The 26590-nt window shown below is 38.7% G+C and overlaps 1 protein-coding gene across 6 annotated transcripts in view; it reads left to right on the forward strand.

Annotated features, from left to right (window-relative positions):
* Window positions 1–18058: 18058 nt before the first annotated feature.
* Window positions 18059–26590, forward strand: part of gabra1 (gamma-aminobutyric acid type A receptor subunit alpha1) — a 33221-nt gene continuing 24689 nt past the window's right edge. Inside the window, exons 1-3 of one of the 6 annotated variants that reach the window (XM_051877816.1) lie at window positions 18059–18635; window positions 20581–20681; window positions 23594–23700. In XM_051877816.1, the coding sequence (XP_051733776.1) occupies window positions 20602–20681; window positions 23594–23700 (187 nt within the window). In that variant the 5' untranslated portion in view covers window positions 18059–18635; window positions 20581–20601. Of the gene's footprint in view, window positions 18636–18760; window positions 19420–19875; window positions 19933–20580; window positions 20682–23593; window positions 23701–26590 lie in introns of those variants that run through there. The other 5 variants (XM_051877817.1, XM_051877818.1, XM_051877814.1 and 2 more) reach the window with 5 other exon arrangements.

Below are 26590 nucleotides of genomic sequence, written 5' to 3' on the forward strand. Positions count from 1 at the left end.
GTACAGAGATATTTATACTGTATGCACAACAGTTTACAACAGTCTCGGTTATCTCTTATCTGTGCATATCTGTCTAAAATGATGGATATGGACATCATAAAGAATCACACTTTTTTACTATGCCAAATTGTTGAAGATATAAAACTGATAACAAACTCTTTGCTGTTATAATCTGAATTACAATATTTATATCGAGCGCAGCGTTAGTTCAGTCAGGCCACGTAGGCATAGTGCTGCCACCAGCTGTCGCAGTCAGCTCCAATCACTACCATTCTCCTATTAGACCGGGGACATACAGTTGCAAGAAAAAGTATGTGAACCATTTGCAGAATCTGTGAAAATGTTAATAATTTTAACAAAATAAGGGAGATAATACAAAATGCATGTTATTTTTTATTTAGTACTGTCCTAAGTAAGATATTTTACATAAAAGATGTTTACATATAATCCACAAGACAAAAAAAATAGCTGAATTTATTAAAATAACCCCATTCATGAGTATGTGAACCATTGAGTCTTAATACTGTGTGTGGTTACCTGGATGATCTACGACTGTTTGTTTGTTTTGTGATGGTTGTTCATGAGTCTCTTGTTTGTTCTGAGCAGTTAAACTGAGCTCTGTTCTTCAGAAAAATCTCCAGGTCCCAAAAATTCTTCAGTTTTCCAGCATTTTTTGCATATTTGAACCCTTTACAGCAGTGACTGGATGATTTTGAGATCCGTCTTTTCACACTGAGGACAACTGAGGGACTCAAACACAACTATTAAAAAAGGTTCAAACATTCACTGATGCTCCAGAAGGAAACACAATGCATTAATAGATGGGGGGTGAAAACATTTGGAATTTGAAGATCAAGGTAAATTGTATTTAATTTGTCTTCTGGGAAACATGCAAGTATTTTCTGTTGCTTCCGAAGTACTAAATGAAAAAAAAAAAAGTGATATTCAAGCAAAATAAGAAAAATTTGGACCTCTTCATCCTGTTCAAAAGTTTTCACCCCCCGACTCTTAATGCATCGTATTTCCTTCTGAAGCATCAGTGAATGTTTGAACCTTTTTTAATAGTTGTGTTTGAGTCCCTCAGTTGTCCTCCATGTGAAAAGACGGATCTCAAAATCATTTAGTCACTGCTGTAAAGGGTTCAAATATGCAAAACATGCTGGAAAACTGAAGAATTTTTGGAACCTGGAGATTTTTTCTGAAGAACAGAGCTCAGTTTAACTGCTCAGAACAAACAAGAGACTCATGAACAACCATCACACAACAAAAAAAAAAAACAGTCGTAGATCATCCAGGTAACCACACACAGTATTAAGAATCAATGGTTCACAAACTTTTGAACTGGGTCCTTTTAATAAATTCAGCTATTTTTTTTGTCATATGGATTATATGTAAACATCTTTTATGTAAAATATCTTACTCAGGACAGTACTAAATAAAAATAACATGCATTTTGTATGATCTCTCTTATTTTGTTAAAATTTTGCACATTTTCACAGATTCTGCAAGTGGTTCACATACTTTTTCTTGCAACTGTACGTGGCATTACTGCTCGGTAAGTATGCTCAAACTGCTCGCAACCCTCCCTCCCTCCCCATTATAAGCATGAGCATATTACTGTGCACTTTCTGGTTGTCGTCTTCTTTTGTTTCAGATTACTAAGGCTTTCAAGTCCTTGCTGGCATGGACCTCTCTGCTGAGAGACATTCATCCTCATAACCAAGCTACAGTATAGACATCCCACTGCCACATCTACACGATTACCACTGTTCGCTTTTAAAGACATTGCTAAAGTGTCTTAATTGTCTATGTAAAGAACCATACCGCCCAAGGTAACTTGCGTTTCAATAAACTCAAAGTAACTTGCCAAAGTGGTCCTGTCTGAACTATCTATAACTACCCATAGATCAAAGGTAGCCACTGCCTCTGATGTTCCTTATTTTCCCTATATGCAAACATTTCCATATTTCTGATTGGTGATTGAAGGCACCTTGAGTATGCTGGACAGAAGCTATGCTAATGTAGATGAACATACCCTTGGGTTATTTGTGTAAGTGTGACACAAAGACACATTTAGCTCAAGCCTGTGAGAGCAAGTGTGATTTGTTTGTGTTGCGAAGGAAATGAGAAACATTACACGAAAACAAGGTTAATTTCACATTACCATGGAAACACACTGGTGCCGAGCTGGTTCCATGTGCACAAGCTAACTTTCTGTAAAATCTCTACCACCTGTCACCAGCTGTTATCTCTATATAAACCTCTGCTAGAGCCACAGGGAAAATTAAGTATGGTCAAATGTTTATTAAAATAAAACAGTATATTACTATATTTTCATTAATTCAGACATTATTGCATGCATCACGGAATGTGAAATGGTAATGAAAAATCTTTAATCTATTGTGAAACAGCCTCCAGTCGTTATATGCTGTTGATGGTAATGACCTAGACAGTGATCCCATGGGTGATTGCCAGTTTGGCAGAAGAAACTTACTGTAGTACATGTTGCACTCAACCCTGTTGCTGCATAATTTTCCCAATTATAAAAAAGTAACATTCCTTGAATTTGTGACACCCAGGATGTGACAACTCTTTCTACGTCGTTGTAGAATGAGTAAATTAAAAGTCTCATTTTTTACACACATTGAAGAATTGACTGTATTCTTCAAATTCACCAAACTGAAGATTCAACCAAACTTTTGTTGTTGTTTTGTTTGTTTGTTTGTTTCCTCATTTGTGGGAATACATTTTAATTGTGTGTGTGTACAGGTACATTGTGGGGACCAGCCAGAAGTTCCCATGAGGGAAATGGATTAATAAACATATTCTAATAAATTATGTCTAATCTTAAAATGTAAAAATGCAAAAATAAATTAAAATGTTTCTGTGAGGGTTACAGGTTTAGGGTTAGGGGGTGGAAAATATTGTTAGAAACAATAAATGTAAAATGTTGTAAAAAACAATAGAAGTATATGGCAAGTCTCCACAAAGATACAAACATGAAGTGTGTTTAATTTTAATGTTTACTACTAGAAAAATTAAACTTTAATACATATTAATGTTTTAAGAGTTTCAAGCCCTATTATATACCCTTTCTATAAAGGCACTTACACTGCTATCATCTTACAACAGATTTTGATCAATTAGTGATTATAGGTTCGGCAAATGATGGTGTTAATGCTCTCTCTGGTTGATATAGTTGGGCTCCTTGCTTTTCAGTCTGAATGAGCCTTTGTCTAACCTGCTAAACTTTTGGCCTTCATCAATTTCCTCCCTCTGAAGACTTAGCCTATAGTGGCAGACTGGCAGAGGAGGCTTAAACTTGATTATAGTCCTTGTTTGAGAGGGTAGCAATTACTATGTCTTTAAAGCATCTTTTCCCATTGAAAGCTGTTTTTTTTTTTTCTTTGCTTCATAATGTTGTTCTTGTATTAAACATATTTTGTATTTTTTCCCAATGTAATCTATCCATCTACGGTATGTATCTATAAATCAGTGTTATATGCATTAAAAAAACTTTTTTTTTCTTTAAAAAAGAAAAATATATTTAAAAAAAAAAAAAATAATAATAATAATTATAAGATCTTTGCATAGTGAAAATGAAAAAAAAAAAAGCCAGGCAAAGAGTACAACCACATAACACTGACGGTACTGGACAAATGAGGATTCAAACACAGGAACTTAAATACACAGGTTAACAAGGTGAAGACAGCTGAACAGGATAATACAATCAAATCAGAAACCATAGCAACAGTAACACTTTATTTTAGGGTCTTTTAACTAGTTGCTTATTAGCATGCATATTACTAGAATATTGGCTATTTATTAGTACTTATTAAGCACATATTAATGACTTATTCTGCATGACCTTATTCTACATTCCAAATCCTACCCAATATCTAAACTTAACAAGTACCTTACTAACTATTAATAAGCAGTAAATTAGGAGTTTATTGAGGGAAAAGTCATAGTTAGTAGTTAATATGTGTTCCCTATACTAAAGTGTTACCATAGCAACAAATCAAACATGCAGACAGGAAATCACAGAAAGGAAAGAAAACCAAACTAAACTGAATATAATTGTGACAGTACACCGCAGTGACAGTACGGAGCCACAGTGATGACTCACCGAGGTGGAAGCAGGGTACCTGAGGGCTAAGGTGGAATCGGAGCGACTGAGGACTGAGGTGGAGTCTGAGGGAGGATGGAGCCAGACAGAGACGTAGGGGTGGAGGAGCAAAGCGCAGCAGACAGCCTGCAAGTCCGTGGCGATGGAATGGTGACATCTGACCCAGGCGGAGCCGATGTTCCAAGGGAGCTTGGTGGAGCCGAAAGCCCAATGGTCCCTGGTGGAGCCGAGGGAGGGAGGAGCGAAGGTGGAGGAGTCAGGGCGACGGACCGAGGTGGAGTAACGGGATCAGTGGAGTCAGAGTCAGGGGATCGCCAATCCACGCCACAGAGAGGATGCTGTGGATGAACAGAGGGACAGACAGGAGACATTGGAGACTGGGTTGAACTTGGAAGAGGAGGAGGGAGAGGGAGTCTGGGTGGGACCAGTGGAACTGACGATGAGACGGGTGATATTAACAGAGGCAGGGAATTATCCTCTTCAAGTCCCAGTATATAGTCTATGGAATTCAACATTGTTTCACTCACTGCGGAAAAGGTGTGTGCAGGGAACTCCTCCATCCCATAGCAACATATCAGACATGCAGACAGGAAATGAACATAAGGACAGAAAACCAAACTAAGCTGAATATAATTGTGACAGTCACAACATTCAAGGGGAGGCCAGTCAAGGTTCATGTTGATTAACAGCCAGGTAGGAGACCACTGTCTGTCTATCATGAGAAATTATTTTTTGTGTACTTTCATCCTATTCAAAACACAATTAGTATAATGTGAAAATTATTAGAGATGCAGGACTTTGTTGAATTCAACCAATTCCCTTTAAAAAAAATATTTTACTAAAAATTATAATTATATACAACTAGTACACTTGTTAATGTGTTTATTCTTGCTTGCCATTTTTAATAATATTTAATAATTATGAACATAAATTAAGCTTGACAAACCAAAATAATATTTATTATATTAATATATACAATTGATTAAACCACAATGCTGGCACAGAAGGATGTATAATTACAATATAAAGCCATTATGATTGTTATTGTTAATAATATTATTTTCTGAAGTAAGTTACATCTAAGATAAAAATAGTTTCTGCGACAGCTCCAGCTTTCTGACTCACAGTGTATACATCTGCATCCGAATTCACTCACTTCATTTTGTTCACTCCTTGCTGATATAGTGCACTCAAAGGTCATTGGGATTAGTGAATGAGTGAACGAGTGAGCAATTTCAGACAGTTTTCACAGCAACAGTGTTCTCCCTTACCCGATTACTGAATCACCTGCCCCTGCCCCTCATCAGCACCGCAATCACCACTCTCCATATAAGCACACACCAAGGCTGCATCCGAAAACTTAAAAATGCTGCCCTCTGAGGATGCATTCCAAGGTAGGAAGGCATCATGGCACATCCGAATCCAATGTTAGCTTCACTTCCTGTCTCCTGAGATACCTTCATCTAATCGATACTTGAAGGCAGCATGTATCCTTCGCTGCTGTCACAGATCAGCCAGGCTCTCACTTCCACCACACAGCAATCATTGTCACCGGACTACTAATCACCAGCACCTGTTATCAATAACACCCTTATCAGCACACTATATAAAACACACACCTCAGCCTTAATTAAACATCTGGCCTTAAACAAAGAAAGACTTAAAGACTCTGCCTGTTCTCTGCGTTTTCCCAGAGTGTGTTTTTGGCAGTCTAGTGGGGGATTCATCTGTCTGCAAGCAGCTCTATCATCTCCTGCAAGGTACCAGCTCAATTACAGATTACTCCCTGAGATTTAGAATGCTGACGGCTGTGAGTGGATGGAATGTTACTTACCACCTATCGTCAAGGGTTAAATCCAGCTCTTCGCTTGCAACTCGCAATCTATGATGATACTATCGGACTGGAAAAATTTATCCAACACTCCATCCGTGTTGCGCGTTGTGCACAGAATTGTTGATGATGATGATCCAACGTTGCAGTCCTCCTTCCATCAATTCCAACCAGAGAGATCGCCCACTCCAGAGCCAGAGGCTATGCAAGTGGATAACAAATTCCTATAGTCTACGTAAAGAATCTGCTGGCTGACCCACAACCTGTGTTTGTATTGTAGGGTTTGTAGCAGTCATTATATTGGCACGTGTCCCATTCACCCTCCACGCCTCTTGGTGAGTTCTGTGTCTAGTAATTCCTTAACTTCTACTCCACTGTCCACCACTGTGACATTGATTGCTGCTGAATTTTACAGTCACTGCCCTCATCGACTCCAGGTCAGCCGGCAACTTTATCTCTGGCGACCTCTGCAGGCAGCTCAAGCTCCAGAAGACTCGCACCACGACCCCGTACAAGGTCTAATCAGTGACAGGGAAAGCATTGAACCAAGGATGTGTGAAATTTCAAGTAAAACCTGAAAAAAAGCCTCTAGATTACCACCACACCGACCATGGGACTGTGCCATTGACCTGGACCTACAGCATCCTGACCTCTCCATTCACCTCACTATTGAAAGGCAGGCCCAAGTCTCTGTCCTGGACCCCGAAGCCAACAAAGCTATGCAAGCCCTGAAAACTGCATTGATCACTGCACCACTCCTATGCCATCCCGACCCTGACAAAGCCTTCCTGGTGGAGGTCGATGAGTTGGTGCAGTTCTATCTCAGCACCAGGAGAAGTCAGCCAAACCTCTTCCATGTGCCTTCTTTTCCAAGAAGCTGTCCCCTGCAGAGTAAATTGCGACATAGGTAACCGTGAGCTACTGGCCATCAAGCTTGTGCTAGAGGAGTGGAGGCACTGGCTAGAGGGAGCTCGACACCTTTTTGTGGTATTTACCAACCATAAAAACCTGCAATATCTGAAAGAAGCAAAGAGATGAAACCCCCGACAAACTCGGTCGGCTTTGTTTTTCACTCCAATTTCACGAGTTCACACTTACAAATAATCAGAGCGTCAGACGTGTAATAGTATTTGGCGTGCTGTCCGAGGAGAGGGCTCCGAGCTTGGTATTTGGCCCAAACCCACGTATTTCTGGTTAGGAAGTAACCAGGCAAGTGTGAGGAGATGGGATGGCGGAGGGATGCTGAAAAAACTGTCGAGGAATATGGGTGAGTTGACTGTGTTTATATATAGGCCTTCACTCATGCTGATTGGGTAGATATGTTGATTACTGATTGTTGACAGCTGGCTGAAATGACGTGATGATTAGTCCGATTATTTGAACATTGCTCCTCCCAAACTTTGTTAATCAAATCATCATTGAGTATTTCCTATCATCCTAGTTCAAAGAATACTCATGCTGATGCCCTGTCTAGAGTCCATGCTCCTTCTGAGTTGACTGAAGATCCGGAGCTGTCTGCACCTGCCCTGCCAGAAATTAAGCCCCAGATGCATCAGAGACACCCACCTGTCTCTGCTTCCTCCACAGAGCCTTGCCCTAATGTCGTGCCCCCCCATACCTCAAATCGATGAAGATCCCATCTACACTGTCCGTGAAATCCTGGACTCCCAACGTCGAGGTGGCCGTTTGGAATATCTAGTCGACTGGGAGGGTTACAGCCCAAGACCAGGTCTTGGGTACCCAGGGATGACATCCTCGACCCTGCCCTTCTCACAGAATTCCCTCAACAACATCCATAGCACCCAGCTCCTCGACCCTGTGGCAGGCCACCACAACGTTGGGGTATTCTGTCCGCTGTAGCGGACCATGGAGAGGGGGGTAATGTCACAGTGATCACACAGTGATCACAGTGATCATTGTCATCGGACTACTAATCACCAGCACCTGTTATCAATAACACCTTTATCAGCACACTATATAAACACACACCTCAGCCTCAGTTGTCTGGCCTTGAACGAGGAAAGACTCATTTACCTGTTCGCTGCGTTTTGTGCATTTGAGCCACTGAAGGCACGGTGGATTAATTTAATTTATGAAGGAATTGTGCCCAGGGAATTAGATAAAGTCCTATATGTTTGTGCAAATCATTTTACACAGGACTGCTTCGCAAATGAGGGTCAGTTCAATGCTGGATTTGCACAAAAGTTGATACCAAAATATTACTACAACATGCTAATCGATAAGTGGAATAAAGTTAACTCCACAAGAACTTTACAAATTCATCAACTAACCATTCAGAAATGTCCTGTTGCATTCTAAAAGCTGTAACTTTTTTTAACAGCTATAAAGTCTCTCCATCTGTTTCCGACTCTGGTTTGAACATATAAGGCTGAGCATGCCACTATTGACAATTTCTAACATTTTGGCTGCATGAGATCCTCTAGTTTTGTTGTTGCAAAGGCTCTGCTCTTATCTGGAAAGGGGGCCGGGAGCAGCCGCTCATATGCACACATGAAAACGGTTTTTACTCACAACCAAATAGGGGCAAATTGGACATGCTATAATAAATTATAAATTATATTTTGAGCTGAAACTTTACAGACATATTCTGGGGACACCAGAGACTTATATTACATTTTGTGAAAAAGAGCATTATAGATGCCCTTTAACTTGATTATAATGTGATTATTGTAATTATAATGTCTTTGCAGATTTGTCAGCATCTGGCAACTAAGGAGCACACAAGAAATATAGTGAGAAAGACACAACAATAGACATACAGCGTAGGAGACATAATTAAGTACTCACAGGTAAATTCATTACTTACACCAATACAACAGTAAGTAATGAAGAGAGACCACAGTGTGCTGCGTGCCTCAGAATATTAGCTTCTGACAGTCTGAAGCCAAAGAAGTTAAGACACTTAGAGATTCACATTACAAACACAAAGAGAAGCCCGTTGAAGTTAAGAAGTTGTGGTGCTGTATTGATTATAAATTTCAAATAAATCCAATAGGATTTTGAAAGCAAGGTCATATCTGAGAGTGTCTTTATGTGGGTGCAAGAAAATATCTTTCTCTCTACAAAAGGGGGGCCCAGTAGAAAGTAGCCTGGGAACCACTGAATTGGACTATATTTAATATAATACGTAAAATATAGATAAATATAGATGTAGTGATTTTTACTTTTGCCCATCCAAGGATGCGAAGTAAAATAGGGATTGGTACTCACGTCACCACTGACGTTGTAATTTTTGGATCACACGTCTCTTAAGGTGTGGTTATGAGTACATCAGATGACCACTTCCCCCCTTTTCCTAGTTCAGGGCACCAGTCAAGGTCTTTTACCTTGGCAGTATGAGAAACAGGGGCTTTTCATTCATTTAGAATTAATGTAAAGTGGTCAGCTGATTTATCTGAAAGATTGGTGAGATTGCTAACTTGTAGAGCCCTTTCTGTATTGTCAGCACAAGGAAGACACAAGTGTAATAAAATACATTTTATTAACAAAAGATAAACAAGAATAAATAACACAACTACTAAATGAATACCATGAATGATAAAGGAATAAAGTGCATAAGATACATAAAATACAAGTGGAATTATGGAAAGATAAACTGTTTCTCTGAAAAATAATAAGGTGGAGAACCTTATTATGCACTAAACAAATAAACGAAAGATTATTTGTTATTAACTAACATCAGCTATATTACATCTAATGGGAATTAGGAAATTATATACTGATAATATACAACAATGCCAAGGTCTCTGGAAAGAGGTTTGGTTAAGTGATATTTACGTTCCACGTGGTTGAGTCCGATGACGGTGACGTCTTCCACTGGTTGTGCTGGGTGACAATGCAGTGGGGAGAGGAGCCAGAATCTGTTTCAACAGTCTTGAACACAAAGCTCTGCGGGATGCTGATCTCCGGAAGCACCAAAGGGTCCTAAAATCTGGAACACGCAGATGAGGCCCTGGCGTAGGTGCAGAAGGTCCTTAACAATCTGGAACACGCAGACGAAGGTACCTTGGAAGTGAAGGTTTGCTCTCCTGAGCTTGACCTTGTTGCAGATGTCGTTACTGTCTCGCTGGACGGAAACTCTGAACGTAGTGTTTGTTAATGTCTCTTTCCTCACAGGCTGGAGGCTCAGAACGTGGTCGTCTCTGTTGCTGCCTCGCCAGCTGCAGACTCAGATCATGGGATCTGTTGTTGTCTCTCTGGATGAACCAGAGGCTCAGAACGAGAATGTATCTGTCAATGTCTATCCCCGTGCAGGACAGACTCAGAACGGTGTATCTGTTAATGTCTATCCCCATGCAGGACAGACTCAGAACAAGGAATGTCTGTTGAAAGGGTACCTTTATCCCTTTCTGATGAGGAGGAGATTGCAATTTGGCGCTTCTCCATTCGAGTGCTGTGATTGGCTGCTGGCATCAGAGGGGACACACACAGTGTGGTCCACCCTTCTTTCCCCTGTGGAACTCATTTGCATAAAGCACAAAGTTGGAAGTCTTTACAGTTTCTTTAAAGTTTACCAATGCATTTCTCACTTTCCAAACCACCACCAGAATACCTTTGGCAATATTCTAAACAAATAGAGACTAAACATGATGGAAGAAGATTGAACCGTCATGCTTTCATTCAATTGTACATTAACAGCTGAATCTGTGTCAGATGTTGCACTACAAATAGCCTGTCACTGAGAATACTTATTCCTGTGAATAAGTATGAAATGGATGTGTAGTTTGCATCAGTTCTAAGGTTTTCAAACATAGTTTTGAATGGCTTTGGATGGATCTTTGTGATCTCTCTTTGCTTCACTCATTGCTGCTGAGGTCCCAAGGAATTTTTATGGCAGTCTCTGGCCAACCTTAGGAAGTAGTCTCTAGTTGGGTGAAGGGCAGAAACTGCATGTGGACCAATGAGAAGTCCTGTCCTTCCCAGGCTTGGTACAAGAGGTCTTCTTCTTGCCCTCTAAGAGAGGTCTGGATGTTGTCCTTACATCTTTATCTGATGGCGTTGGACAGTATGTTTGTGTTAGTCCACCAAGATCCGATCAAAATGTAGCAAACCTTTGTCCGCTGTTACGGACAGAGAGGGGCCTGGCCATAAACTGGGCCCCTGGAATGTGCTGTTCACTACATAGATAAATATGTTTAATATCTTGTGAAATACGTAAACTAATAGCATATGCTTTGTGGTGAAGGAAATCCCTCAAAATAATTATGCTACCTATTTTATTTATTTATTTAATTTTTTAGCAGATTTTTAAGAGCTCCAAACCAGTATTATCTCTATCTAGTAGGGATTGCAAAACATTTCAGCGCTGAAGCTCTTCACACTTTCCACTGTAACTTTCTCATTATAATGATTATTACTCATTATAATGATTATACAATAGCATCACAGTCATAGAATAACGTTCATTGCCAAATATGTATAATATAGGGGCTGTCAGCCTATCAATTGAATTTCATTGTCCATATATCTTCTTTGGAAAGTAAAAAAAAAAAAAAAAAAAACAATAGTGCAAGAAAGACTCTATAGATTCTATATTTTCTTCTTTTTCTCTATCTTGTCTCAGAATAAATTCCATGTGTTGGTCCTGACTGATGACATTCACACATGGTTCGGCAGGCAAATCTTATGAGTACCTGCTGACGCTTTTTCAACCTGTCATGTGATTAACTGCACAGCTCATTGTATCTCGCGCTTCAAAAACCAGGAAGCCTAGTGGCTGGTTCTCCCAAAATAGTGACAAATCTGGCAGCCTTGAACGGTTGAAGCGCATAGGTGTTGATTATGTCACCTCTTCCAGCGTTTCATTTACAGGCGTGAATAATCTGATATTCGCCCTTCTCTACCCATTTTAAGCGTGGGTTGACAGTTACTGTCATAACCTCAGGCCAGTACTGATGACACAATCATAACTCAGAATTGGAAATCAGTGATTACTTTTTTTACTGAAACATTTTGAAACTTTGCTATTCCGTGATAAATAGTGTTATTTTAACTTAATAGTAAGTTTACCTATTTAGAACAATGCTGAAAACTGTTTAATGTATATTAAAGAATACTAAACATTAAAGAAGGCAAGCAAGAGGCGAAACAGATGGCCAGAGATGTATTAATATGTGCAGTGGTTTACTAAATCCCGAGCTTGTAATCACTGTTACATAAACTGCTCACTGTCTGCTCCCCCATAGATGCACAGCCTGACAGTTAAGAGTTAGCGTCACCCCTGCACCAAGGGTTTCCCAGCCTTCTTTATGTTTTCCTCATTCTTCATAGGTCTTTAAAGACAAAGGTGGTTATGGTGGTTGTAAGAAGGAAGAATGTGTTAAAATGTATGGAAATATGTTGATTTTGATCATATGCACATTATGCATATTGTTAAAATAGCACTTAGGAGGCACATTGCTTTTCATTTGTGAGACATTCATTAGAAATATTTCAAAACTTTAGCTTCAACAGTGATTTGAAGCCATTAAGACCATGTAAAAGAAGAAGATTATAATGCATCCAGTCAAAGATCATGTAGAATGAGATCTCAAGAATGCATGTTTCAGAATATGACACTGACAGGTATGATCAGTGACATTAGGCACAGGTCAACAGCTTTTTTTCTTAATATCCACTTCAGCTGAAGATTAGTTTTTATCTTAAATTGCCCAAACAATGGTTATTCTGGATAATATTATGTACAGATGTCTGCAAAATGTCAAAATATTGAAAATGTGTTAAAGACATGAATGAGATTATTAAATTACTGTCCAAAATTACTAAAATTAATTGTAATTAAGAAAAAGTGCATTTGTCAGAATATTTATACACTTTTATACACTGAACAAAATTATAAACGCAACACTTTTGTTTCTGCCCCCATTTTTCATGTGCTGAACTCAAAGATCTAAGACTTTTTCTATGTACACAAAAGGCCTATTTCTCTCAAATATTGTTCACAAATCTGTCTAAATCTGTGTTAGTGAGCACTTCTCCTTTGCCGAGATAATCCATCCACCTCACAGGTGTGGCATATCAAGATGCTGATTAGACAGCATGATTATTGCACAGGTGTGCCTGAGGCTGGCCACAATAAAAGGCCACTCTAAAATGTGCAGTTTTACTGTATTGGGGGGGTCCGAAAACCAGTCAGTCAAAACCAGAGGCAAATGGTTTGTGTGAGTCAAACCATTTGCCTCATGCAGTGCAACACATCTCCTTCGCATAGAGTTGATCAGGTCGGTGATTGTGGCCTGTGGAATGCTGGTCCACTCCTCTTCAATGGCTGTGCGAAGTTGCTGGTATTTGGCAGGAACTGGAACACGCTGTCATATACGCCGATCCAGAGCATCCCAAACATGCTCAGTGGGTGACATGTCCGGTGATTATGCTGGCCATGCAAGAACTGGGATGTTTTCAGCTTCCAGGAATTGTGTACAGATCCTTGCAACATGGGGCCGTGCATTATCATGCTGCAACATGAGGTGATGGTCGTGGATGAATGGCACAACAATGGGCCTCAGGATCTCATCACGGTATCTCCGTGCATTCAAAATGCCATCAATAAAATGCGCCTGTGCCACTCGATCCACAATGTTGACATTAGCAAACCGCTCACCCACACGACACCATACACGCTGTCTGCCATCTGCCCTGTACAGTGAAAACCGGGATTCATCCATGAAGAGAACACCTCACCAAAATGCCAGACGCCATCGAATGTGAGCATTTGCCCACTCAAGTCGGTTACGATGACGAACTGCAGTCAGGTCGAGACCCCGATGAGGATGACGAGCATGCAGATGAGCTTCCCTGAGATGGTTTCTGCAGAAATTCTTTGGCAAACCGATTGTTGCAGCAGCTGTCCGGGTGGCTGGTCTCAGACGATCTTGGAGGTGAAGATGCTGAATGTGGAGGTCCTGGGCTGGTGTGGTTACACGTGGTCTGCGGTTGTAAGGCCAGTTGGATGTACTGCTAAAATTCCAAACGCCTTTGGAGACGGCTTATGGTAGAGAAATGAACATTCAATTCATGGGCAACAGCTCTGGTGGACATTCCTGCAGTCAGCATGCCAATTGCACGCTCCCTCAAAACTTGCGACATCTGCGGCATTGTGCTGTGTGATAAAATTACACATTTTAGAGTGGCCTTTTATTGTGGCCAGCCTAAGGCACACCTGTGCAATAATCACGCTGTCTAATCAGCATCTTGATATGCCACACCTGTGAGGTGGATGGATTATCTCGGCAAAGGAGAAGTGCTCACTAACACAGATTTAGTCAGATTTGTGAACAATATTTGAGAGAAATAGGCCTTTTGTGTACATAGAAAAAGTCTTAGATCTTTGAGTTCAGCTCATGAAAAATGGGGGCAAAAACAAAAGTGTTGCATTTATAATTTTGTTCAGTGTGTATCTTAGTTGGGGACACTTAATATTTAACAATATTATTGATCTGACTGCACCGACATGGTCACTGTGATTTTGTCATGTCAAGTAAGACATGTTCCTGGATCAACATATTTTGTTGATCCTGGAACAACATTCCTATCCGAAAATTTAGTCCTAACATTTTCCCAACCCCAAAACCTAACCGTACCCATAACTTATCCCTACATTCAGAGGGAAATGATAGTTGAATAACACTGTTGTGGAAGTACCTAACACAGGTTGTAAGCCTAAACTTGACATAAATGGTAAACTTGTCCCTCAAATCTGATTGGTTGATTGGAATGTTGTTCCAGGATCAACAAAGATGTTGATCCAGGAACATGTTGTACTTGGTGAAATCACGCTCACCGTACTGTACTGACACCACTGTATGAGAACTGAACTGAGCTGGACAATGACATCACTATTTTCTCTAGAGCTGCAATAGATATATGAACTAAGTTAATAACATTTTTTTACAACAGACATGAATCAGCACTGAACATACTATTTCATGTATTCTGACTTATTTACATTGTTAAAGAGTTGGATTCTCATGCTAAACATGGCCAAAGTTTCAAAACACGAGTTGGACGAATGATGGAGCATTTCTGTGCCAAAAATACTTTTCCAAATCCTCATAAACTTTGCTGTCTTTTTTCGAGTATGGGGCTGTGTGACGTCATAATGGTTGGAATTCCTTGTACGGCCACTTCTCCCGGAAGAGCGCGCGCACACACGTCGACCGGAGCGAGAGAGCAAGAGCACGCCCAACAACGCGTGTTCAGGCTTACAGAAGTCGTCGGCAGTGCTGCACAGGTCACAGGACTTCACGAAATCAACAATGTCACGAAATAAGTGTGTTTTTAGCTGTGAGGGAAAGATAACCTTGCTTCCCAATGAACCCAGCGTTCAGTGGAGCTGAGAGTTTTGTGCTCACGCATTACATTGATGCGCTCTCGATATTTGTTATTAAAATAACCATAGAAACTGATAGTTGCAATCACCTTTTTATAGGTTAAAATGAATGAAGAATATCTCGTGGCTGCTTGAGCCCTCAGGATCTGCGTTTATGGTTTCATAAACAAGGCCCAGTTCTACGCTGGATTTACAGATCGTTTGAAACTGAAAGATGGAGCGGTCACAGCGATAATGATCCCGGTCATGAGTCGGAACCACAGGTGGTCAGTAAAACTGCATCAAATGTCTGTTTTGTTGGCATTAAGTGGATATAATGTAAACAACACGAGCGTAGTGAATTCATAAATTCATTATTCATCATTCACTATACGCTATATTCATTATAGTGATCCAAAAGTTATCCAGGGATAATGCGATGGTGTATTGTGTGTGTTTAAATACAGTTGTTTAGCTGACCATTGATAGCTTGCAGACGATCTCTACGCAAAAGCTGCGTGTGCTATTGACTCTTTAGCTCCGCTCACACAGCACGCCTCCAGGAGCTCGGCTGTTTTCGGAAAGACTCAGTACAGCGTATGTATCTTTTATAAATATGATAAAACTAAAGACGTTTTGGAGATATGAAGGATGCACTACTACTCTATAGGTACTCAAGATTAATATGAGATTGGCAGAAACTGTGTGTGATTTTAATCACTATGTTAATAGAATAGCAATTATGTCAATATATTTTACTTATGGTGAATACCGTATCTGTGGAGCATTTTTACCAAAATATTGACCTTGCACAGAAAATGAAGCACATGCAACTAGTGTTATAGTACTCGAGACCGGTCTAGTCAAGTCAAGTCAAGTCAGTTACGTCACCTTTATTTATATAGCGCTTTTTACAATGCAGATTGTGTCAAAGCAGCTTTACAGTGATAACTGGTATATAATTTTGGCTGCACAGCAGCTCTTAAAGAGGTCTCGAGACCATTTTTTGAAAATCTTGGTCTTGTCTCGGCCTCAACCGCATTTGTACTCAGTCTTGACTCTGGACTTGGGATTTTATTTCAAAGACCGGTCAAGACCACAACTGTGGGATATCATTAAATTGCCAGTGCATTGTCTGATCTATTTGTTAGCATTATTAATGTGACTGGATATAAATCTTCCTGTTCCAAACGCAATCAATAATTTATTTCTAGTTTGGTTTCTTTTGTGCAGGTTCAGAAATTAATGGGGGATTGTGTCAAAAATGTCACCAAAATTAATACAAATGGCCACAAAATTCAAGATATGATTGCAAAAAAGTATTTGTACGAGATCTTGTTTTTTATATAACTGTATAACATATGATATAATTAAAGGATTAGTTCACTTTAAAATGAAAATTACCCCAAGCTTTACTCACCCTCAAGCCATCCTAGGTGTATATGACTTTCTTCTTTCTGATGAACACAATCAGAGATATATTAATAAATATCCTGATGCATCCGAGCTTTATAATGGCAGTGAACAGGGATCAACGAGTATGAAGCTGAAGAAAGTGCATCCATCCAATCCATCCAGACCGCATTCCGTATTCAACTTATGAAGAAAGTGTAATACCTCTCACAGTTCAAAACACTTACGCTACGTTCTATGCCTTCCGTATTCAACTTACGAAAAAACGTAACTGACGCAACGTCATTTACGCTTTCTTCTTAAGTTGAATATGGAAGGCGGTCTGGCGGAATCTAGATATTTTACTTCATAACGTGTTACACAAACGCATCGTTTCACTTCAGAAGGCCTTTATTAACCCCCCGGAGCCGTGTGGAGTATGTTAATGATGGAAGGATGCACTTTCTTCAGCTCATACTCGTTGATCCCTGTTCACTGCCATTATAAAGCTCGGATGTGTCAGGATATTTATTAATATATCTCTGATTGTGTTCATCAGAAAGAAGAAAGTCATATACACCTAGGATGGCTTGAAGGTGAGTAAAGCTTGGGCTTTTTTATTTTAAAGTGAACTAATCCTTTAAGCAATATCAAGAGCAAGAGAGCTGTTTTAAATGAGCAAGAATGCAAACATGATTGATTTTATACAAACTTTCAATAAAACAAAAATTTTATTTTTAAAACATTAATCTGAACATTATTTATGCGGTTGTAATTTTACCAATTCAAATGCAACTTCTGTGCGGCAGGCAAAACTGGATTTTGTCATCTGAAAGATGAATTTGAGGAGTGCTGGTCTGGTCTTGGTCTTGACTTGGTCTCGCCCTGCCTTGGACGTGGTCTTGTCTTGTTCTGAACACACTGTTTAGGTGGTCTTGACTACAACATTACATGCAACCATGGTCAGTAATATTAATAAAGTTATTAAAATGTTTATTTTTATTTATTTGCAAACAACATGATGACTTCTGTCTAATATCATGCTTAATCATGCAGAGGTTTCATCAAATAGACCTCTGCTGTACGTAACCCTCCAGTGCACGTGCTTGCTGTAAGAAAGCTCAGCTGGAGAGCTTTTTAAAGCTGTCTGCAGTCTCGTGGCTGTCCGTGGTGCTGAAGCGAAACGGGCAAAGTCATACGGATCGTGCATTAGAATTAATGTCACTCTCTAAATGTGAATCATTTATGAGTTCCTGATTAGATGAAGGGTACGCTCGGCAAATAAAAACTTTCCTGATGCACATGACGCCGTCTGCACAGTCACGTGCGAAACGTGCAGTGATACGCGAGATCCCACTCCTTTGCTCAGGTAGTCCCCAGGATGGAAACACGGTGAATTTAAGATACAAGACATTACAGACTAACATTGTCTTTAAAACTTTAAAACTAGAAGTATTTGTGTTGCGGCTGTTGCTCGCATTGCATCAGGTTAAAGTTGAACTAGTAATGACAGCGAGCGCGAGAGACAAATAGGCTACAACTCATCATCGTTTATTGAGATAAATCCTGTCTCGTGCACATGTACATAAACGTCAAGACGCTGTGGAGTTTGTATGAATGCTTTCTTAATGTTTCATTTCGTACCATCAGCGCTCTCTAACACTCAGCAGACTGAAATCGAAGCTCGCGACGTGGCCTCTAATAAGATGCGCTATTTTCCTCGTTAATGTCACGTTTAAAACACCCTCCGGCTTTTAGTTTGTGTCCTCACTACGCAAATTATCAGAAAAGCTCCTCTGCAGATGCGCTGTAAGGACTGCGGATCTTCCTTAAGCATTTGTTTGAAAATATTTGTGCAATATCTCAGGCGGCGGGTGAGTCAGTGAGAAGAGGGTTTGTAGAGACTGCTTCAAGGTGCTTTTTTGGGAAAAGATTCGAGTCATCGGGATTTTTCGGTGAGAAATGCATGCATTCCACTTTATTCGGGGTGTATGCATGTGCATGCACTGCGGTTTGGCATGCATGTTTTTGCATGCATGTCTGACATGCCTTTTACGTGGCAGTGCTCAGTATCGTTGGTGTAATAATTAATAGCATGCTAATTGTGATGGAGATGATGCGCTTTGTCTTATTGTTCCAACGCAATGGAAGAGAGCGAGAAAGCGGCGAAATCCGGGTAAAATGTAAGAGGATTTGATTCCCGACCACTGAAAGAGATTAAGTCGACAGCAGTGCAAGTGAAATTGTGCTGCATATAAAAATAGGACGGATTGGTCTTTCGATGTGAGATTGGTACCACCTTCTATTCTGTAACACAATCGCCATGTACTCAAGTGATCTCATTTTTTAGGAACATAGCACAATTATTCTGCTATAGTAAAGCTTTATTCTTGTGGATTTGGGCTGGTAGATGACTAATTTGCTGTAAACCGGGAAGAGTTTCGATGAAGAGTGCGCGAGAGCTGCGCGCGCTCAGCAGCAGCATCATCATCATCAGCAGTAGCAGCAGCAGCCTCGAGCTCAAATTCAGCACAGCTCACATCTCAGAGCATCATCTCCTCGCATCCAGACATAAAAGACGTTTGCAAAAGTTTGACGATAAGGTGCGATCGATTTAACGTAAGTGCATAAGACTTGATGGTTGTGTCTTGCTGGAAATTGTAAAAACCGATGGTTGGGGGATCACAACGGCATTGAAAGGTAGTGCCATATTCCTGGAAATCTAAAATTGATTATGAGGTACTTTTATATGTATGATGTTTGTCGTGTGCATGTTTGATGTGAACTTGGCTATAGTCTGAAATGATAGTGCACTGTTTGCTTAATTACTCCGATTTAATTACTACGCGTTTAGGAACAACCCCGTGGCGCACTCCCAATACTAATTCAAGAGACATGCTTCTGATGATGCGCTCTCGCGACAGAACTCAAAAAGTGTGAATGTTATGGACTGTGTACGCATTATAATCCATGTGAAGTCAGGGAATTTTGCCCAGATAGATCACGTACGATTTGGATGTGGGCATCACGGAGAGTGATCAAGGTTTTTGCATAAAGCTGTAAATCGTTTCGTATGATGTTTATGAAGGATTAGAGCACCGATTGTGCGTGTAATGTTTTGCGTTAATGCGTAGCGCCAACCATCGGAATGAAAGCACACTGCTCTAGCCTATATTTATATATGTGTAGAACTCTGTTCATATGATGCACAGCCTTATATGTGTATGAGCACAAAATAATATTCGAAAAGGGGTAAGTGCGTTTAAAAACATTTCGTATTTACACGAGGGCTTTTTCGTAAACGGAATGACTGCCGTATTTTGCCATGCACAACTGTGGTATTTATTTCATCTTAATCCTGATAATGCACAGAATCGCTGTAGTATTAATCTACACTATACATAAGCTATAAAGGGGCTTGGACCACCACAGAGCTCCAATTCACATGAACGCGCAGTATTCATGAATATGCTCAGGCTTTAAATTAGATCTTGAGGGTTCAAAAGAGGAAATATGAACATTTTGTTCAGTACTTGTTAAACTACCATGGGGTATTGTGCATTTTAATGATTTGTATTTAAATAATCAAATGTTGTATGCAGCATCACAAATTACTTTATTGTGAATCAACAAATCACATAACAAAATTGCGTATCCCACAGGCTGACTTTGATTGTTAACTGTGAGTTTGATTATGGAAAAAAAAAAAAAAAAAAAAAAACGTTTTTGTTTGTCTCAAACAATAATAAAAAAAAAATTAAAAAAACAACCTTCAAGTTCTATCAGATTTTTCAATTATGTTCCAAATGAAAATTGATGCATATACTCCATATAATCGCAAAGCTATGCTTTTCATTAAGCAGATTATTGCCTTAACCTTTGTATTTTCTCTTCTTTTAGTGAGGATTCATCCTTTGGAGAATGATGTGGGGTGGAAGAGGAGCAGCTTGGCTTTGGATTTGGGCCTGTTTACTGGTGACCAGTGTTCTGGCTGGAAAAAGGTATGTTTATGCACCTGATTTTTACTTATATCTTGGAATGATTAACACATTCTCTACTTTTGATGAACACTCTCTTCGCTGTAGTTACAGTAATGTCTTATTTTTAATATGTAAGGACTTTGATCTAAACCTAGGTCTTTGATCTAAACATACGATGTTAACTTAGACCAAGATCAGAACCTCAGACTTCAAAGAGGATGTTATGCAAATGAGGCTTTCATTAATATTTTCATTCAGCTGTATCTTGCTTTTACTCTTGCTTTTATGCATGGTTTATGGTGTGTTATTCATTTATACGTGATTTTTTTCTGACACACATTGTGAAGTAAGAAAACAAAAAAATTATGCGTGTGTCCATCGTCCATAAACAACATCAGTTTCTTTAGTTGGAACGAGACAAAAAAAAAAAACATTTAATAAGATATTTCTATAAAGCTAGGCAAGTGCTACTTTAAATCTTGAGGATAAAAGCAGAGGTTTGTAACCAAACAGTTTTTTCCCCCTCTGGAAAGATGTGTCCTGCTCAATCTGAGTTTTTATTTTGAATTTAATATTTGAAGTGTGATATTAACTGATGACTGTTACATTTTTATTTGTAACACTTTAGTATGGGGAACACTTATTCACTATTAACTATGACTTTTGCCTCAATAAACTCTTAATTTACTGCTTATTAGTAGTTAGTAAGGTAGTTGTTGTAGCGTTTAAGTTTAGGTATTGGGTAGGATTTAGGGATGTAGAATAAGGTCATGCAGAATAAGGCATTAATATGTGCTTTATAAGTACTAATAAACAGCCAATATGCAAGCTAATAAGCAACTGTGAGAATTGTTCCCATATACTAAAGTGTTACCGTTTTATTAATGCAGCTTGGATTTATGTGTGCTATTAGCAGAGAATTATGCTGCTGTTTTAATGGTGCATATAATTCCATTTTCAAACTGATTGGTAGTCATGGTTGCAAAATAATCACTGTAAAGTGATTACAAATGTCATGCCACGTTTTGCTTGCTTTAGACGTATTTCATACGTTAAGACAGGTGAGAGTCACAGTAATGTTTTCATTCCTATGAATATTTTATAACATGGCTTTAAAATGCCATAGGCATACAATGTCTTATTTGTAAGCTGTGCTGTGTGAGAGCAGACACCCCATAGCACCGTGGCACTGGGCAGCATGCATTCTACACTGTTGCTGTCTATATGACCTGTAGATGGGGTTGCTGTACAATGTTTAATGGGGATCTGTATTCTGCTCATAAGCACATGGATTTTCCAATGTGTTATTCATCTCTGTATGGTTTCTCATTCACCTTATTACCACCAAATGTACCAATACATATATATTAGTCTGCTGCGATTTTTCTCTAACTCTGAATTTGTGTGCATTCTATTATTATTATTATTATTATCTGAGATAACAGCGAATATGTAATTTTGGGTCAGGCTGACATTACCAGCATGCTGTGAGTGTTGTACTGGCATGCATGCGTAAAATATGAGACTACATTTTCCTCTCATGACCCCTTTTCAGTGTCGCTCATAGGGTCTGTGTGCATGTGCGTGTATATCTCTCTGCGCCGATGGGGGAAGGGTGGAAGTATTCTCGTTTTATTTTTCTCGTTGTATTTGTGGCAGTCTGTTGTTGAATCCAGCGAGGTCCAAAGGTGTGAGACCACTTGTGAAAATGTCTCTATTTTGCATTTTTATAATGCAATAAAATGAAAACATGAAAAAAGATTCAGAATTTCCATTCAGAAAATGGAAAGAATACTGCTCATGATTTTGAAATGTTCGCTGTGACTGAAGCAGTATATATGACCTTTTGTAGAAAGTAATTAAAATGGTCAGTATCGACCAGTCATAACCAGTCATACCTTTTTTTTTTTTCTTTTTTTTTTGGGGGGGTTTCAGACTTTTGGACCCCATAAACCTCATTACATATGTTTTTTCTGATAAAGGAAATTCTGCCAGGATACACTAAGACTAAGTTTGAAATGAGTACATAAAATAAGTACACAATATGTGCACTCTTCTTCTCAGCTAATTTGATTTAACTGCTTTGAATCAATAATTGTCATGTTGATTTGGTGAAATATTAATAAATTCTTAATGGAATTACATGCAATAACAGATATGAAACAACGGGATACAAGCATAACTTGCATTTCAGTGTGTTTGAAGTCTCTCTTTTTGGGGGTCTCTGTTTCTTTCTTTTTATCGTGCTCTATCTCTTTCTATCTTTGCCATTTCAAAACACTCCATCCGTGGTCTTTGCTAACTAATCATGATGACCTTCCATGCCAAGCGTATTTCTGAAAAACCAAACAGTGTGATTGAGTCTGCAGCCGCACTTATCGTCCAGTACCTTTTAGGTGGAAAATAATGTCAATGCTTACCAAAAAAAGCAAGCAATTATGTACAAACAGCCACCGGTGATGGTTTTTAGAGAAGGACAAATTAGTCACCATCCTCACAAGCTCTTAATCATAAAATACTATTTTACACTATATGATTAAACTGCATTTTGCTCATAATCATTTGTCTGAAATACTTATTAACACAGTTCGTTATTTTTGCACTCATAAGTGTGTATTTTAACATTTGGCTTCATGTTGCCAGAACTCAGAATATCCACATGGTTATTTGCATATAAAAGAGTATTTTAGCTAATTAATAATGCATTGTTCCTCTGCTTATACCCTTTTGCTCCTAAGATGGAAAGAGACTTGTTGTTTGTCTTCAGGCAAATACATTGCAAATTCTCTTTAAACAGGCTGAATGTTTCAGAATTACTCCGAGGAGGGTGTTGCATTGATTTTACACATCAGGGTGTGTTCTAGCCACCCTTTGCTGTTGATTATTGCTTTTGTTGGGTTTTGAATAAAACATCTGCTGTTTTGCATTGTCAGCTCCAATCAGAATACAGATGAGCAGAAAGACAACACCACAGTTTTCACCAGGATTCTGGACAGCCTCCTCGATGGCTATGACAACCGTCTTAGGCCTGGTCTTGGAGGTAGGTGCACAAGTTTCACTAATGATTTGCTTTATACATTTGTGTCCCGGTTTTCAGCCTTGTGGGAGTTATTTGGTTTTAACGGTAAAAAGAAAATGGCTTTCCAGATAAACTCCTGGTGGTAAATGTAGTCCAGAGGAAAAAGTTTCCACAAACACATCCCATTCACCTTTTATGTCTATGCTGTTTGTATCTCTCTGATTTGATGCACTCATGTCAGCGAGGGTGTCGTAATCTTGTCTTGTTTAGTTTAATAGTTTCATTAGCCAAGTTTCCATCTAGTTTTTGTTATCGACAAAGCAAATATGCACAAAAAAATATTTGCGAAATTTGCTGTCTCGAGGCTGTTTCCATCCAGTTGGCCTTTTAATGATAAAATGGTGTGCGTGATGACGTCATCCCTAAAAAACTGCATTGTCGCATAAGTTTTGCTCTATCGCTAAAAAATCTGCCCTTGAGCCATTTCCATACATAATTTTGCATATATCACGAATTCTTATCATTTGCATCCCAAATATTTGTAAAAAGTAATGAGACAATTGAAATTCGCCAGTAGGCTACTGCTTATTTTCACATATAATGTTATTAAATAGGAAACAGAAGAAGATGACGGTAAAGTAGAGCAGCTCATCTGACAGGACTTAACTGCCTTTATTTGAAGAAGTGCAGAGTTGGACACAGAGCAGCTCATTTGTCCTGTATGCAAACATTTTTTAGGCTCCATAAAAAGACTGATGCAGTGAAATATTCAGTCTTTGCATATTGCAACAATCTTTAACGCATTGAACATGCAGTCAAGCCAGTCACGGAAACGCATGCAAAGCAAAAGAGTTATTCGTTCTGGTTTCAGAGTTCAACAACATCAAATCGATTAAAAACATTAAATCGTTGTTGATTTTTTTTTTTTTTTTTTTTTTCAGAGACAGATGCAGCTGTGACCTAAAACATTTTATTTGTGTATTTAACCTTTTTTTTTTTTTTTAAATGGTCTGCATTAGCTAAACTGAGGCTTTTTGTCACATAACAGTTCTAAAATTCTACTACAGCTTTAGAAGTCAACCACTTTATTTTCCTAATTTCCTAATAAATTGCACATCTAAAAATATTTCATTTACAAGTGTCATGTTTGTTATTTTCATTTGTCATGTAGCCTATAACCGCTTCTGATCATGAAATCGAAACAGAATCATGATTTTATGACAGTAAGCTACTTTTATATACTCAGATACAGAAGTAACATTTCTGTATTTTATTTTACCTTTCATTTTTCTGAGTTGCAGACTCCAACAGTCCTCCTTAATTCGACAGACACCCGCTTATTTTCTCGAGCTGCAGAGATTTTCAAGATACTACTCATCCTTGTGATGCACCTTTGAACTACAGAGAAACGGTGCTTTAACTGGAGCAACACCACGAGCGTGGACGCTGCATGTAGTCTATAGGCTAATTCTGTCATGTGAAATCACATTTATTTGCATTAAAGCCCTTTTTCTCGACAAAAAGTGTTTCCAAAACAATGTTTCAATTATCGACATAGAATTTATGCACTAAAGATAAACAGAAAAAGATTGTGTCGACATTTGAGAAATCTTATCGTCAGCTATACCGCTGAACATTTTGAAGCGATAAACCTTTTTTTTTTTGCAAAAGAATCCTTGGATGGAAACCTGGCTATTGTCATGTTCTGTTTAATTTCATTTTCATGGTTTTCCCTGTTCCTGTTTGCCTGAGTTCTCATTTCTAGTTTTTTTCCATAGTTTCTAATTAGTTACACACCTGTTCCCTGTTTCTTTAATGATCTATTCTAGTGTATTTAAGCCTTCTGTTTTCTTTGATCTCTGCTCCAGAGTTGATGTTAGATGTGTAGTGTGCTACTATTCTCCGCGTTTATTAAAGTTTCTTGTTTCATTGTCATTCTCATTCATCATCTCATCTCAGTATTTAGCTACATGCTAACCATGACAAAAAGTTCAGGCTGTTATTATATTAATGGGATTTAAACTATGTAAGTTGTTCTAAGTTATCTATAGTTATTTATTTACTTGCCAAATGTTTTTTTTTTAAATCATGGAAATATAAAACACTTTTAAAGTTGGGAAATATTTCCTTTATGCTAGGGGTTTGCAGCAGAACCAATATCAGTAACAATCTCAAAATTATTTGTATCTATATCTATATTAGAATAAAACCTGGACGTAGGCTTGGCTTTAACCAGATGTTAGTAAAATTGCTTGAGAAGACCATTTAAAAAAAAAAAAAAAAAAACACAACCTCTAATAAGAGAATTTGGACTCTATATAAAATACCTTATTGAAGAACACGAAAGTTGAAAGAAAATATTCAGTAGTTGAATATTGCTAAAACAAATTTTACTCTTCATACAAAATGCAAATCTGAACAAATTATAGGCCTTAAGAATACATAAATGCTTGCTGTTTCTAGTAGAGAGTGAGACAAGGAAACATTTAAAATGTTTAAATAGACATATCGAGTAGTAGAAAATGTGTATGATGTAGTATTTTAGTTGATATTACTAAAGGCTATTATCTTCGATCGTGCTGTGCAGTTTACACTCATTCACTTCACACACTCATTATTGTGTAGTGATGTTAGATGTTTATGTAGTATCGTGCTATCCCCTGACTCAGCTGTTATCCAGCAAAAATGAGGACTTACTGTGTCTGCCGAATATTTTTCCTATTATTTGGTAGAATTCTTTATATGTTTTGAAGCCATTATCCATGCCTTTCCGAATAAGGTATTCGGCTTCGGTCACATCCGTACATCATACTATGGTCATTTTCAAATGGTACATTTTCAAAACTCGTAGTATTAATCTTACAAAATATCATCAATAATGCAGTTTTTTCCAAGCATTTCAATATATTTT

The sequence above is a fragment of the Ctenopharyngodon idella genome, chromosome 21 (assembly GCF_019924925.1).
Source record: "Ctenopharyngodon idella isolate HZGC_01 chromosome 21, HZGC01, whole genome shotgun sequence".
NCBI lineage: Eukaryota > Metazoa > Chordata > Actinopteri > Cypriniformes > Xenocyprididae > Ctenopharyngodon > Ctenopharyngodon idella.